Here is a 13,478-nt window from a genome sequence, read left to right as displayed (position 1 = left end):
CCCTAGTCCAAGCCCCTGCCAGGAGCAGGGACATCTCCAACCAGATCAGGTTGCTCACAGCCCCGGCCAACCTGGCCTGGAATGTTTCCAGGGATGGGGCATCCACCGCCTCGCTGGGCAACCTGGGCCAGGGCTCCACCACCCCCAGTGTAAAAAATGTCTTCCTGATGTCCAGTCTGAATCTGCCTCCCTCTATTTTAAACCCATGACCCCTCGTCCTGTCACACCAGGCCCTGCTGAAGAGTCTCTCCCCACCTTTCCCACCAGCCCCCTTTGGGCACTGGGAGCCGCTCTCAGGTCTCCCCGCAGCCTCCTCTTCTCCAGGCTGAACAGCCCCAGCTCTCTCAGCCTGGCCTCACAGCAGAGCTGCTCCAGCCCTCCCATCATCTGCGTGGCCTCCTCTGGACCCTCTCCAACAGCTCCACGTCCTTCTGATGTTGGGGGCTCCAGAGCTGGACGCAGCGCTGCAGGGGGGTCTCCCCAGAGCGGAGCAGAGGGGCAGAATCCCCTCCCTCGCCCTGCTGCCCACGCTGCTGGGGATGCAGCCCAGGGTGCCGTTGGTTTCTGGGCTGTGAGCGCACGTTGCCAGCTCACGTTGAGCTTCTTACCCACCAGCACCCCCAAGTCCTTCTCCTCAGGGCTGCTCTCCATCCCTTCTCTGCCCAGCCTGGATTTGTGCCTGGCATTGTCCCCACCCACGTGCAGGACCTTGCCCTTGGCCTGGTTGAACTCCGTGAGGTTCTCACAGCCCCACCTCTCCAGCCTGGCCAGATCCTTCTGGATGGATCCCTCCAGTGTGGCGATGGGGAACTTGCTGAGGGTGTGCTCCATCCCAAGGTGCTCCATGCTAGGCATATCCCATACCAGGCTCCTCTGTACTGGGATTTCTAGGGATGCTTCATACTGCAATGCTCCACCCTAGGGATGCTCTGTACTGGGATGCTCTGTCCTAGGCGTGCCCAGTACCAGGATGCTGCATCTTAGGGCTGTCCCGTACAGGGATGCTCCATTCTGGGGATGCCCTTGTACCCAAATGCTCTGTGCTGGGATGTTCCATCCTAGGCTTGCCCTATACTGGGGGATGTCCCATACCGGGATGCTCTGTGCTGGGATGCTCCATCCCGGGCGTGCCCGGTACCGGGATGCTCCCTGCAGGCACGGCAGCTGCCCGGTCCCGGCGGCTGCTTTAAGGGGAGGGACGCAAAGCTGACCCGTCCCCGGAGCTCGGCCGGGCCCTTAAAGCCTCCGCGGGGCGGTGGAGCCCCGCCGCGGCCAGGTCCGACCCGCCGGCCCCGCCATGGGCTCCCTGGGGCGCTGCCTGGCCCGCAGCCTGCTGCGGGGGCACCCGGGCCCGAGCCGCCCCCCCGGGCCCCGCTGCTACGGCTCCGGTGAGACCCTGCCCCGTCCCGTCCCTGCGGACCCCCCTGCCCGTCCCGCCCCTCGGGGCTCCTGGCCCCGTCCCCTCCCAGTGTCCCCAGTCCCCCAGCGCCCCGGGGGGAAGCCCCCCCCCCGCAGGCAGGGTGTCCGGCTCACCCCTTCGCTTCTTTGGGGTGCGGGTCAGTGCGGGGCTCTCGTCCCCCCGCGACGGGGCGGAGGCTGGAGGTGGTGGCACCTCCTGGGGGTCCCGGGGGGTTGGGGGTCCCCAGAGCCGGGATGGGACAACCCCTGTGCCGACCCCCTTCGCAAAGCTGGGCCGCGTCCAGCAGCGCCCCAAAAAGCGGGGGAAACGCTGGGGTCTCCCCCCGCCTGCACCGGGGCCGGCCGGACCCCGCAGCCCAGGGCACGACCCGAAACCGGGGGAGGGCGGTGAAGCGCCCCGGCTTGGCGTCCCCTCTCCCCTCCTCGGGCGGGACGCGCTGTCCCTCGGGGGGCTTCTGTCCCCTCCTGCCAGCGCGGCTCCGGCAAGGCCAGCGCTGGGGACGCGAGAGGGGTGACAGCGACGCCAGACCCTGCAATGCCACGGTCCACGGGTGACAGCGACGCCAGACCCTGCTGCGCCACGGGTGACAGCAACGCCAGACCCTGCCATCTCATGGTGCCATGGGTGACGTCCCACGGTGCTACGGGTGATGGCGATGCTGGACTCTGCCGTCCCACGGGTGACAGCGACACCAGACCCTGCCATCTCATGGTGCCACGGGTGACAGTGGCGACGCCAGACCCTGCCGTGCAATGGGTGACGGCAGTGCCAGACCCTGCTCTGCCGCAGCCCACGGGTGACAGTGACGCCGGGCCCTGTTGTCCCACGGTCCTCAATTTTGCTCCCCACCAGCGCGTGGCCGCGCTCGGGGACGCGCTCTGTGCCGGGGGTGGTGGCCGTGGGGCGCCCGTGGTGCCCCGGGAGCAGCGTGGGGTGCCACCACCGCAACCCACATTCGTGTCCCGCGTCCGGCGGCGGGTGGGTGACACCGGCCCCTCCGTCCCCGCGCAGCCCCCCCGGAGCTGCAGGAGAAGACGCTGGTGCTGGTGAAGCCGGACGCCGTGCAGCGGCGCTTGGTGGGGGACGTCATCCGGCGCTTCGAGCGACGCGGCTTCAAGCTGGTGGCCATGAAGCTGCTCCAGGTACCCGTCCCCACCGAACCGCCGCCTGTTCCCCCGGCTGACCCCGCTCCCCGTGGGGGGACACCGGCTGGGTGTCACCGCCGTCACCCCGCTGTCAGGCGGACCGGGGCCTGCTGGACAAGCACTACCAGCAGCTGCGGCAGAAGCCCTTCTACCCCGCGCTCCTGGCCTACATGACCTCGGGGCCGCTGGTGGCCATGGTGAGGGCCGGGACGGGGGGGTCGGGGGTCCCGGGAGGGGATCCGGGATGGGGCTCAGGTGTCCCCTGTCCCATAGGTGTGGGAGGGCTACAACGTGGTGGGGTCCACGCGGGCCATGGTGGGGGACACAGACTCGGCGGTGGCGGCGGCGGGCACCATCCGGGGGGACTTCAGCACCCACGTCAGCAGGTAGGGGCACGGGGCGGGCGCGGGGCGGGCGGCGGGACCCCCAGGCCACGTCGTCCCCCGTCGTCCCCGTGCAGGAACGTGGTCCACGCCAGCGACTCGGTGGAGACGGCCCAGCGGGAGATCGGCTTCTGGTTCCAGCGGGACGAGCTGGTGGCCTGGGAGAGCGGGGACCGGGACTACATCTACGGGGACTAGGGCGGGGAACGGGCCCGGGCGGGACCCCCGCCCACAATAAACCAGCGCCTCCAGCCAGGCCTCCTCCCACGGGGAACCACCGGGCGGCTGGGGGGGCACTGGGGTGTTACTGGGAGGCTCTAGGGGGCACTGGGATGTCACCAGAGGGCACTGGGATCTTACTGGGAAGCTCTGGAAGGCACTGCAATGTCCTCAGAGGACACTGGGGTGTTACTGGGAGGCTCTAGGGGGCACTGGGATGTCACTAGAGGGCACTGGGATCTTACTGGGAAGCTCTGGAAGGCACTGGAATGTCCTCAGAGGACACTGGGGTGGTACTGGCAAGCTCTGGGAGGCACTGGGATGTCCCTGGGGTGGTACTGGGAAGCTCCAGGAAGCACTGGAGTGCCCTCAGAGGACACTGATGTGGTACCGGGAGGCACTGGCGTATCCCTGGGTGATACTGGAGTGGTACTGGGAAGCTCTGTGAAGCGCTTGGATGTCCCTGTGAACTGCTGGGATGTCACTGGAGGGCACTGGGGTGGTACTGGCAAGCTCTGGGAGGCACTGGGATGTCCTGGATGGGGACTGGGTCTGTGCTGGGTTGGTACTGGCAGGCTCTGGGAGGCACTGGGCTGTCTTGGGAGAGCACTGGGAAGTGCTGGGAGGCACTGGGTGGCGCTGGGAGGCACTGGGTGGCTCTGGGAGGCACTGGGTGGCACCGGGGCAGTACTGGGAAGCTCTGGGCTGTCCCGGGGGTGCACTGGGTCAGTGCTGGGAGGCTCTGGGAGGCACTGGAATGCACTGGGTCGGCTCTGGGAAGCTCTGGGAGGCACTGGGAGTCACCAGGGAGCACCGGATGGCACTGGAAGCCCTTGAATGTTTTGGGGTGTCCCCAGGGAGCACTGGGGTTGTACTGGGAAGCTCTGGGAGGCACTGGGCTGTCCCGGGGGGGCACTGGATTGGTGCTCGGCGGCTCTGGGAGGCACTGCGCTGTATCGGAAGAGCACTGGGAGGCACCGGACAGCTCTGGGAGGCACTGGGCGGCACTGGGGCAGTACTGGGGGGCTCTGGGCTGTCCCAAGGAAGCCACTGGGTCGGCTCTGGGAAGCTCTGTGAGGCACTGGGATGCACTGGGGTGTCACTAGGGGGCACCAGATGGCACTGGAAGCTCTTGGATGCATTGGAATGTCCCCGGGGGCTACTGGGGTGGTACTGGGAAGCTCTGGGAAGCACTGGACTGTCCCAGGATGGCACTGGCTTGGCACTGGGAGGCTCTGGGAAGCACTAGATCAGTGCTGGGAGGCTCTGGGAGGCAACGGGATGCACTGGGTAAGCACTGGGATGCACTGGGTAAGCACTGGGAGGTCCTGGGAGGCACTGGGAGGCCCTGGAATGTCCCAGCAGGGCACTGGGTCGGTACTGGGAAACTCTGGGAGGCACTGGTGCCATACTAGGAGGCTCTGGGAGGCACTGGACTGTGCCAGGGGGGCACTGGGTTGGCTCTGGGAGGCACTGGGATGCACTGGTCTGTCCCCGAGGGGCACTAGGTCAGCCCTGGGAGGCACTGGGAAGCTCTGGGATGCACTGGGTTGGCATTGGGAGGCTCTGGGCTGTCCCGGGAGGGCACAGGGTCGGCACTGGGATGCACTGGGAGGCTCTGGGAGGCTTTGGGAAGCACTGGGTCGGCACTGGGAGGCTCTGGGAGGCTTTGGGAAGCACTGGGCTGTCCCGGGGGAGGGCCACTGGGGTTCTACTGGGTCGGCACTGGGAGGCTTTGGGCTGTCCCGGGGGCTTTGGGAGGCTTTGGGAAGCACTGGGTTGGCACTGGGAGGCTCTGGGCTGTCCCGGGAGGGCACAGGGTCGGCACTGAGATGCACTGGGTCGGCACTGGGAGGCACTGGGAAGCTCTGGGATGCACTGGGTCGGCACTGGGAGGCTCTGGGAGGCTTTGGGAAGCACTGGGCTGTCCCGGGGAAGGCCACTGGGGTTCTACTGGGTCGGCACTGGGAGGCTCTGGGCTGTCCCGGGGGGACACTGGGAGGCGCTGGGAGACCCCGCGCCGGCCCTCCGCCGTTGCTAGGCAACGCCCACGACGCCCGCGCATGCGCCGGGGCGGGCGGCTCTCCCGGGCAGGACTACAGCTCCCGGCGTGCTCTGCGGCGCGGCCGCCGCGGGCCCCGGTGCCGCCGCCGGCGTTGGAGGAGGCGCGGGGGGATCGGCCATGGCGGAGGCCGCAGCAGCCTCCCGGCCGCCGCCGGACGTGGAGACGGACGACTGCCTCGGCGAGTACCGCCACCTCTTCAGCCCCGACATCCTGGCGTGAGTGCCGGGGCGCTGCGGGCGGGGCCGCGGCCTGCGCCGCTGCTCGGGGCCGCCTGGAGCGGGGGGCCGCGACCGGGGGGGGCCCTGCCCGGCGCCTGGCTCTCACGGTCCCTTTTGTTCCCCCAGGGGCCAGGTGGCGTTCATCACCGGCGGTGGCTCGGGCATCGGCTTCCGCATCGCCGAGATCTTCATGAGGTGCGGGAGCCCGGCGGGGTCGTGCCCGGGGTGACGCGGGGTGGGGGGCTGCCCGGTTTCCCTGGGCGCCGGTGAGACGGAGGGGATGAAATCTTGCCTTCCCTCGCGGCGGCCGCGGTAACGCGGCCTAGAACAGGGCAGCAGAGCCCCGGTGAGAGCTGCGGTGCGGGCGGCCCCTGCTGCGGGCTCTGCTGGCCCGTGGGGGGTGGGAGGCAGGGGCTGGCCCCTTGCAGAGCTGGGAGAGACCCCCAGGGCCCCATGGCCGGGGTTCCTCCAAGAGCCTTGCGCCCGCCACCCCAACCGCTGGTCACCCCCAGAGGTCGGAGAGGCCCCCGAGGAGCCGGGGCTGCGCAGTTCCTCCTCACCAGCCCCTTCTTTGCAGGCACGGCTGCCGGACGGTCATCGCAAGCCGGAGCCTGCAGCGAGTGTCGGAGGTGAGTCTGTGGGCTCCAGTGCGGCAGGCTGGCGGAAGAGAGAGCTGTGAACGTCTGGAAATTCTTCTGCCCTCTCCTCGGGGTGGAGCTGGGAGCCCTGGGAGTAGTGCCACGGGAGAAGTGGCTCATCCATCCTACCCTGTCTTCTCCCGGCGCTGAGTGCTTCGGCAGCAGCAGGCAGCAGTGACGGGCAGGACGCGGTAGAGCTCAGTTAATCCTGGAACTTGCCACCTTCCCCCGCCACCTTTGGGAGCGCCGGTTCCAGGAATCACATCACCTTTTTGTTGATGAGACAGAGAGAAGCAAAGTGTGGTGAAGGTTTCTCAGCAGGGAAGTGGCAGAGCCTGAGCTCAGACTTGAATCTCAGCCTCGAGCAGGGCACGTCCTCCTCATCCAAGGGTTATGTGGGTTGAGGGGAACGCTGAGCCCCCAGATCTCAGTCATATTGCATCTTGAGCTGGAGGGGTCTGGAGAGCAGCGACTGAAGAATCTGAACTAGGCTGTAGCTGTCCTGCGGTGGCTGGGTGGAAAAAACACCCACCCCGTGTGTCTGACCCCGGGCTGGGGTTCGGCTGATCGGTTTCCTCGGCGCTGGGAGTGAGCTGGCACGGCCCTGGAGGGGGTTAGTGCTGTCATTTTGTGTTCCCTCGTGCTCACGTGCTGGAAAACAAGCTGCGAAGCTCAGCAGCTTTATAGTCCTCGGGGCTGGGGTCTTCTGAGTACACAGAGACTGCTTGCCCGGGCTCTTGATGCTCGGTGTACGTGTGTCCTCATCGGGGCCCAAAGCTTCTCCCTGTGCTCCATTTCCTGGGGGCAGTCGTGTTCTTAACGAGCGCCCGAGGGGTGGTTTGTGGCAGACGCCAAGCCGCAGAGCCGACCCGCTCTGCCTCGCAGGCAGAGACCCTGGCAGCTGCTGGGCTGCGTTTGCCCTTTTGCCTGCTGACATTTTTTGGATCTGAAGGTTAGTTGTGTCTGGGCTCCTGCCAAAACAGCCTTGCTGCCGGTCCAACCTTCGGACCTGCTCTGCGGGGACGTTGCTCGGGATGCGCTGTGTTGATGAGAGGCCTGGGAGGCAACTGGGCTGCGAGTTGTGGCCTCAGGGCCAGCCTGGCGTTGGGCTGGGCAACGTGCAGGAGCTTTCTCTGGCTACCCCAGGGTGCTGCCGGGCTGAAGCTGGCTGTGTTTAGCAGGTCTGTCCCCTGCCCACCGCGTTTGCTCTGTGCTGACAGGGACGTGGCTCCTGCCTGGCTTCTTGCTCACCGGTTACGAGCTCTGGGTCTGACTCTTGCTGAAGGAGAGAGTCTCAGAAAGAATCTCACCTCCCTGGTTTTTTGCAGGCCTCTAAAAAGCTGGTGGCAGCCACGGGCCAGCAGTGCCTGCCTCTGTCCGTAGACGTCAGGCAGCCCCAAACCATTGTGGCAGCGGTGGATGAGGCGCTGAAAGAGTTCAAGCGGATCGACATCCTTGTTAACGGTGAGCTGCTGGGGCGGGCAGGGGGAAGGTTTGGTGCAGCCTCACTGCTAGGAAGGGCATTTTCCTGCGTGGGGGCCGTGTTTGCCTGGCGCCTGGCTTGTGCTGCTTTGCTCTGGGAGCATCTGGGCAGCCCTCTTGCAGAAATGCCCTGACCCTGCCTGGTCTCTTCTGGCCCCGTCCTGACTGTGCCCCCGGCCGCTTGTTCTTCAGGAGCTGCAGGAAACTTTCTGTGCCCAGCCAGCGCCCTGTCCTTCAACGCCTTCAAGACTGTGATAGATATCGACACCATTGGCACCTTCAACGCCTCCAAAGTCCTCTTTGAGAAATATTTCCGGGTAAGCGGAACCGGAGGACTGGCTGGAAAGGCTCCTGGTGGGCAGGGGGTTCGTGTCAAACAAGCCACACTTTGCTCCCGAGGAATTCAGGGAAGTGTGGAGGGCAGAAGGGAGCACCCGTGTACCCAGGGCCCTGCTGCTGGGCCACCCTGGCTGGGTCCAGTCCCTTCCCTTCCCGCGATGGGAACCCCTCTGCAGAAACTGGGAATGCTGCCTGTCCCTAGCCCTGGGGCTTTGGGTTTTGTAGCACCTTTCCATGCTCTGCCCCCTGCCTGGGAAGAAGCTGTGATCTGCTGCTCCTTTTCCAGCTTTTCCTTGGCCTTTGCTTGTCCCCTGCGTCTCCCGCCCCTCTGGAAGGTCCCCGCTGGCTGCCTTGGCTCAGTGAGGCTGGGTGAGCAACGCAGAGGTGGCAGTGCCCATGGGTGACTGCCCCTCCCAGCCCAGCTCTTTTGTCCCACCGCTCTCCTACGTGAGCCCTTGTGCTGCTCCCCGCCTGACGCCACGTCTCCTTTCCTTTCCCAGGACCACGGCGGGGTCATCGTTAACATCACAGCGACCCTGAGCTACCGAGGGCAGGCCCTCCAGGTGCATGCTGGTACTGCTAAGGCCGCCATAGGTACCTGAACGCTCCTTGCTGGGGCTTTGTGAGCTGCATGGGGTCAGTAAGGAATCCAATTCTTCCCAAATATTGGGATGGGAAGATGGTGGGACACTGGCCCGGGTTGCCCAGAGAGGTGGTGGATGCCCCATTCCTGGAAACATTCCAGGCCAGGTTGGCCGGGGCTCTGAGCAACCTGATCTGGTTGGAGATGTCCCTGCTCCTCGCAGGGGAGCTGGACTGGGTGGGCTTGAAAGGTCCCTTCCCACCCAATCCCTCTGTGATTCTGTGTCCATGGGAGAGGTGATTACGAATCGGTGTGGTTACTGGGTGCCTGGGTTTGGGATGAGGCTCTTTTCTCCCCTGGGCTTGCTTTTCCAAGGCCCTTTGCTCTTGGCCAGAGTCTCCCATGGCTTTTTGCCCCTCCTCAAAGTTACTGGAATGGCTCCGTTCTCCATTTCTCATTCCCATTGTGATCCCTTCCCAGACGCCATGACCCGTCACCTTGCTGTGGAGTGGGGACCCAACAACATCCGAGTGAACAGCTTGGCGCCGGGCCCCATCACGGGCACCGAGGGGTACCGGCGGCTGGGTAAGGCAACCGGGGGCTCCTGTCTCCGCCCCGGGGGTGGCTCGCTGTCTGGGAGGGGGCTGCGACAGCCGTGCAGCCCTTCCCGCGTCCTCAGCACCTCGCAGGGCGCTGGTTTTCCTGTAGAGCGGCAGTTTTTGTGCTCTCTGACGCTGTGATCTAACACGTGGGCAACTGGCCGTGGCCAGGGCGTTGTAGACCACCAGCATCTTCTCCAGCGGGCAGGGGATCTAGGCGAGGCAGCGGCCGACGGTGAAGGTGATGATGATGATGAGGAGGGTGACGATGGTGGCCCAGCTTGGCCAGTTGCTCTGCCTGCTGGTGTAGCTCTGCAGCCCACCAGCGGAGCACCAGTTCGGCTCTGGAGGCTGGGAAAGCTCTCTGAGGTCCTGTCTTGGGCTCACTGCTGCAGTGCAAATCCCACTGCTGGGCTTGAGCTCCCCCCCTTTAACCCTCTGCTCCGGCCTTTGTCTCTGGGCTGTCCCCAGGGCCGTGCTGGGACCTCATCTGGGTTCCCTGGGGCTCTCGGCAAGCCCCACGCGAGCAGTGCCACCGTGTCTGGCGGGCAGGCGGTCCCGTGGCCCCAGCCGACCCTTTCTTCTGCCACGTAGGTGGGAAATTTGCCGAGGAAGCAAGCCAGTTCGACACGATCCCCCTCCAGCGTGCGGGGAACAAGACGGAGATCGCCCACAGCGCGCTCTACCTGGCGAGCCCCCTCTCCTCCTACGTGACGGGCACCACCCTGGTCGCGGACGGCGGGAGCTGGCTGACCTCAGCCAACAACTTCCCCGCCTTGCTGGGTATTGCTTCACCCTCTGCTAAACTCTAGGTGACGTGCATTTCCCGCTCCGTGGGATTAGAGCAGGGCTCGTGTCGGAAACCCTCTCGCCCCGGGGTGTAGGGGCACGGCTGCCGTACCAAGGGGTGCGGCGTTACCTTCTTCAGGTGCCTCGGTCGTTTCGTACCAGGCTCTGCCCCGTGCAAGGTGGCGTCTCGGGGAAGAGGGGGCAGACGCTGGGTGTCGGGGTCTCAACCTGGCAGCACTTGTTCTCAAGCCTTCCTCTGCTTTTGGGAAGCTGGAGCAGGGTCACCTCCCCATGCTGTCATCAGAGCAACGTGGGGAACAGCTCTGAGTCCTCCCGGACGGTCCTAGGAATGATTTGGGAAGGGCAGGAGAACTTGTTGGGTTTGTTCCTCTTGAGCCTGCGGTTGATGTGGGATCTCTTGTCATTCTGGACACCTCCCGGTGTCCCCTGAAGCGGTGCGATGCCCCTCTTCTGTGCCCCACCAGCAGGATTGGCCATGGAGGGGACAGCCTCTGCCTCCCCTGAGTTCCCGCAGCGTCTTGCGTTGCGGTTGAATTGCACGCAGCACTCGCTCTGGCTGCAGAGGTGGGAAGGGAGTCGGGGCCTGGTTCTTTTTGGGAGAGGAGTCTCCTTTCACCCCCTCCGTGTGTACCCACCTCCCTGCTGTCTTGCAGATTTCTGGGCTGCGGGAGCCACCAAAAATCAGTGATGGACAGCCTGGGACTGACCGATGGACAGAAACGGGACCCAACGCTGCCGCTCCGGGACATCTCGCGGTGACGTCTCCCGGAGTCGGAGCCGGTAGCTGCCACCTCTGACCAGTGACCGGCAGCGGTGGTGGTGGTGACGCTGCCGATCGCGCCTCCGCCTGGGGGAGGGAGCACCGGGGGCGCTGGGTGGGGAGCAGGCCCGCTCCTGTCCTGTGCCGTTACTTTCTCCTGAGCTGACACGGCTGAGAGCGCGGGGCACGCGGGCTGCGACGTTCGCTCTCCCTTTGCGTCTCCGAATTGCTCTCTTGGCCTTTCCTGCGTCCCAGGCAGGGCCGCCCGCGGATATCCGTGCTCTTCCTCTCCATCTCGGCCTGAGAGCTGCCCAGGACACCAGCAGCAGCTCCCTTTTTGGGAGAGGGGAGGAGTTCAGCCTCTCCTGGGCTGAGATCAGCCTTTGTGCTGGGGGCAGCTCTCGGAGGGGAAACAGGGACCAAGCTGACGGGGGAAACGCCCCTGTCCCCTCCGGGGGCTCCTGGTCCCCCGAGGCTGCGGCAGATGCAGCGGGGATGTCCCTCTCCCCGGCGAGGCGCTGGGAGGTCCAAGCCCACCAGAGCTCTGTCCTGCTGTGGGAGCCGTAGCACTCTGTCTGGTGGGAGCCCGACGTGTCTGGTTGTCCGTCCGCCCGCCGTCTGTCTGTCATGCTGGTCTCACGCTGTCTCTTTCTCCGCACAGACCCTACCGCTGAGGGTAAATCAAGGGCTAGCTGAAAATTCAGTCCTTTCCGAGCAGGGCGCCGAGCTGACGGCGGGGGGGCCGCACCGGGTCAGCGCTGGGTTGCCAGAGCTCGCATGCAGCGGCCTCCTGCTGCCGACGGCGATTTTTTAAGCGTAATCCTGAATTCCGTGAAGCTTGTTTCCCTACTTGATTGCGTTTCCTACTCGATTGTAGACTTGCCAGGTTGTGCTCCTTCCTCCAGGCCAGGAATAAAGAACTTCCACCCTGAGCCGCAACGCTTAGCGTCTGCTCGCCTGCGCTCCGACTGCCGGGAGCTCGGGGAGGTGTGCTGGGAGCGAGGTGAGGCTTCCGCCCTGCCACGCTTGCTCCGGGCTCGGTGCTGAGCAGGGCTCGTGGCCCGGCTGGCGTGGGTGCCACACCGTTCGGTGAGGATGAAGCCGGGCGCTGGAGGCGTCGATGAAAATCCGTGGGTCCGTGCCCGTTACTGGTGGCCGCGCTGGCTGAGCGGGGGTCCAAGGGGCGGCTGGTGGGGTGCGTGGGGGCTGGTGCAGGGTGAGCCCTCCGTGGGGTGCGTGGGGCCCGGGTCCCGGTGGTTCCCTGGTGTACGGTGACCCCCCATCCGTGGGGTTTGGCTCACGGTGGCTCCCCGGTGCTGGGTGTCCCCGCCGTGGGGTGCGTGGGGCCCAGGTCACGTTAGTTCCCCGGTGCTGAGCACCGCCCCCCCCCCCCCCCGTGGGGCCCGGGTCACGTTAGTTCCCCGGTGCCGAGCGCCCCCCCCCGTGGGGTTTGGGTCACTGCGGTTCCCCGGTCCTGGGTGCCCCCGCCGTGGGGCCCGGGTCACGGTGGCTCCCCGGTGCTGGGTGCCCCCGCCGTGGGGTGCGTGGGGCCCAGGTCACGGCGGCTCCCCGGTGCTGGGTGCCCCCGCCGTGGGGTGCGTGGGGCCCGGGTCACGGCGGCTCCCCCCTGCTCGGTCCCGCCCCCGCCCCGCTCCGCCACGCCACGCTCCCACGCCGCGTGGCCCCGCCCCACGCCGCGCCCCAGCCGGGGCGAGGGAAGGGGGCGGGGCCTCCGTGCGGCCTCGCGCCGCACTGGCAGGCCAGTGACGTCAGCGCCCCGGCTACTGCGGCGGCTACCGGCTTGGATCTAGCGGTTGGCCGCGGGCTGCCCCGCAGCGGCGGCGCGGGCGGGCGGGCTTGTTTCTCGGCGCCGCCGCCTCCACCCGCCCCCCCCCCCCACCCCGCAACTCCCGCGGCCGCGGGGAGGAACCGCGTGTCCCCCCGTCCCCCCCCCCCCCACCCCGGCGCTCGGAGCCGCCGCTCCCGGGCGGGGCGGGGCGGGGCGGCGGGGCCGACACCGCCTCGCACAAAGCCGGTGTGCCCGGGAACGGGCGGAGTTACCGCTGGGACCGCACCGGCATCGCCGCACCGCTGCCGGCACCGATGTGAGGCGGGGGTGCGGGGGGCGGGGGGGGTGATGGCGGCGGGGCATGGCCGCCGGGCAGCAGCGGCGGGGCGGGCGGCGGCGGGCGCTGAGCGCCGCCGGTGAAAATGGAGCCGCATCCGCCGGCGGCCGTGCCCGAGCCCCCGCTCCCCCGGGGGCCGCGGCCGGACGGGCCGGGACCGGGACCGGAGCTGGAGCTGGAACTGGAACCGGAGCCGGGCCTGGAGCTGGAGCCGGTCCTCTGGGCACCTGAGGCCGCCGAGCCCACCCCGGGGCCGCCGCCGTGGTCCCTGCCGGAGCAGGGGGGCTGTCCGACCCCGGAGGGCCCCGCCGAGCCCCTGGTCCGACTGGAGGAAGAGGAGGAGGAAGAACCGCGCCTCCGCCCCGTCTTCGACGCCCTGGACCGCGACGGCGATGGCTTCGTGCGCATGGAGGAGTTCGTCCAGTTCGCCACGGCCTACGGCGCCGAGCAGGTGAGGGCCGGCGGCGGCACCGGGCCTGTGCCCACCCGCGGCCCTGCAAGGCCTGAGTGGGCCCCGTCGGGCCTCGGGCCTCCCCTCGCACCTTCCCGACGCTTCCCGCCTCGCGTCCGGGGGCTCCGCGCCCCCTAGGGAAGGAGCCGTGGGGCCGGGGCGTGTGAGGTGAGGCGGTGGGGAGCACCCGCTTGGCGTAACCCAGCGGGGAGCCTCCATACTGGGCCTTCGGTGGTCCCC

General features: G+C 67.2%; 3 protein-coding genes across 6 annotated transcripts in view; all 3 read left to right on the top strand.

Moving 5' to 3' along the window:
- Positions 1 to 1,231: 1,231 nt before the first annotated feature.
- NME4 (NME/NM23 nucleoside diphosphate kinase 4) lies at positions 1,232 to 3,199 on the top strand. Of its 2 annotated transcripts, XM_086760287.1 has the most exons (5): positions 1,232 to 1,388; positions 2,432 to 2,562; positions 2,661 to 2,762; positions 2,839 to 2,951; positions 3,026 to 3,199. In XM_086760287.1, the coding sequence occupies exons 1-5, from the start codon at positions 1,298 to 1,300 to the stop codon at positions 3,144 to 3,146; spliced, it is 558 nt and encodes a 185-aa protein (XP_086616413.1). In that variant the 5' UTR covers positions 1,232 to 1,297; the 3' UTR covers positions 3,147 to 3,199. The 2 variants fall into 2 exon arrangements, with proteins under 2 accessions (XP_086616413.1, XP_086616414.1); XM_086760288.1 differs by lacking the exon at positions 2,661 to 2,762.
- A 2,092-nt stretch (positions 3,200 to 5,291) lies between these two features.
- DECR2 (2,4-dienoyl-CoA reductase 2) lies at positions 5,292 to 11,432 on the top strand. Of its 2 annotated transcripts, none has more exons than XM_086760179.1 (9): positions 5,292 to 5,447; positions 5,577 to 5,645; positions 6,028 to 6,079; positions 7,417 to 7,552; positions 7,763 to 7,887; positions 8,410 to 8,503; positions 8,973 to 9,077; positions 9,686 to 9,874; positions 10,555 to 11,432. In XM_086760179.1, the coding sequence occupies exons 1-9, from the start codon at positions 5,350 to 5,352 to the stop codon at positions 10,587 to 10,589; spliced, it is 903 nt and encodes a 300-aa protein (XP_086616305.1). In that variant the 5' UTR covers positions 5,292 to 5,349; the 3' UTR covers positions 10,590 to 11,432. The 2 variants fall into 2 exon arrangements, with proteins under 2 accessions (XP_086616305.1, XP_086616306.1); XM_086760180.1 differs by having other exon boundaries at positions 5,294 to 5,447; positions 9,686 to 9,903.
- A 1,294-nt stretch (positions 11,433 to 12,726) lies between these two features.
- Positions 12,727 to 13,478, top strand: part of RAB11FIP3 (RAB11 family interacting protein 3) — a 71,788-nt gene continuing 71,036 nt past the window's right edge. Inside the window, exon 1 of one of the 2 annotated variants that reach the window (XM_086760010.1) lies at positions 12,727 to 13,238. In XM_086760010.1, coding sequence (XP_086616136.1) covers positions 12,873 to 13,238 — 366 coding nt within the window. In that variant the 5' untranslated portion in view covers positions 12,727 to 12,872. The remainder of the gene's footprint in view (positions 13,239 to 13,478) is intronic. The other variant, XM_086760011.1, reaches the window with a different exon arrangement.

The sequence above is a fragment of the Chlamydotis macqueenii genome, chromosome 15 (genome assembly GCF_036417535.1).
Source record: "Chlamydotis macqueenii isolate bChlMac1 chromosome 15, bChlMac1.mat, whole genome shotgun sequence".
Classification (NCBI taxonomy): Eukaryota; Metazoa; Chordata; class Aves; order Otidiformes; family Otididae; genus Chlamydotis; species Chlamydotis macqueenii.
The sequence above is the reverse complement of the archived record's forward strand: the minus strand, read 5'-3'. Positions and strand labels throughout refer to the sequence as shown.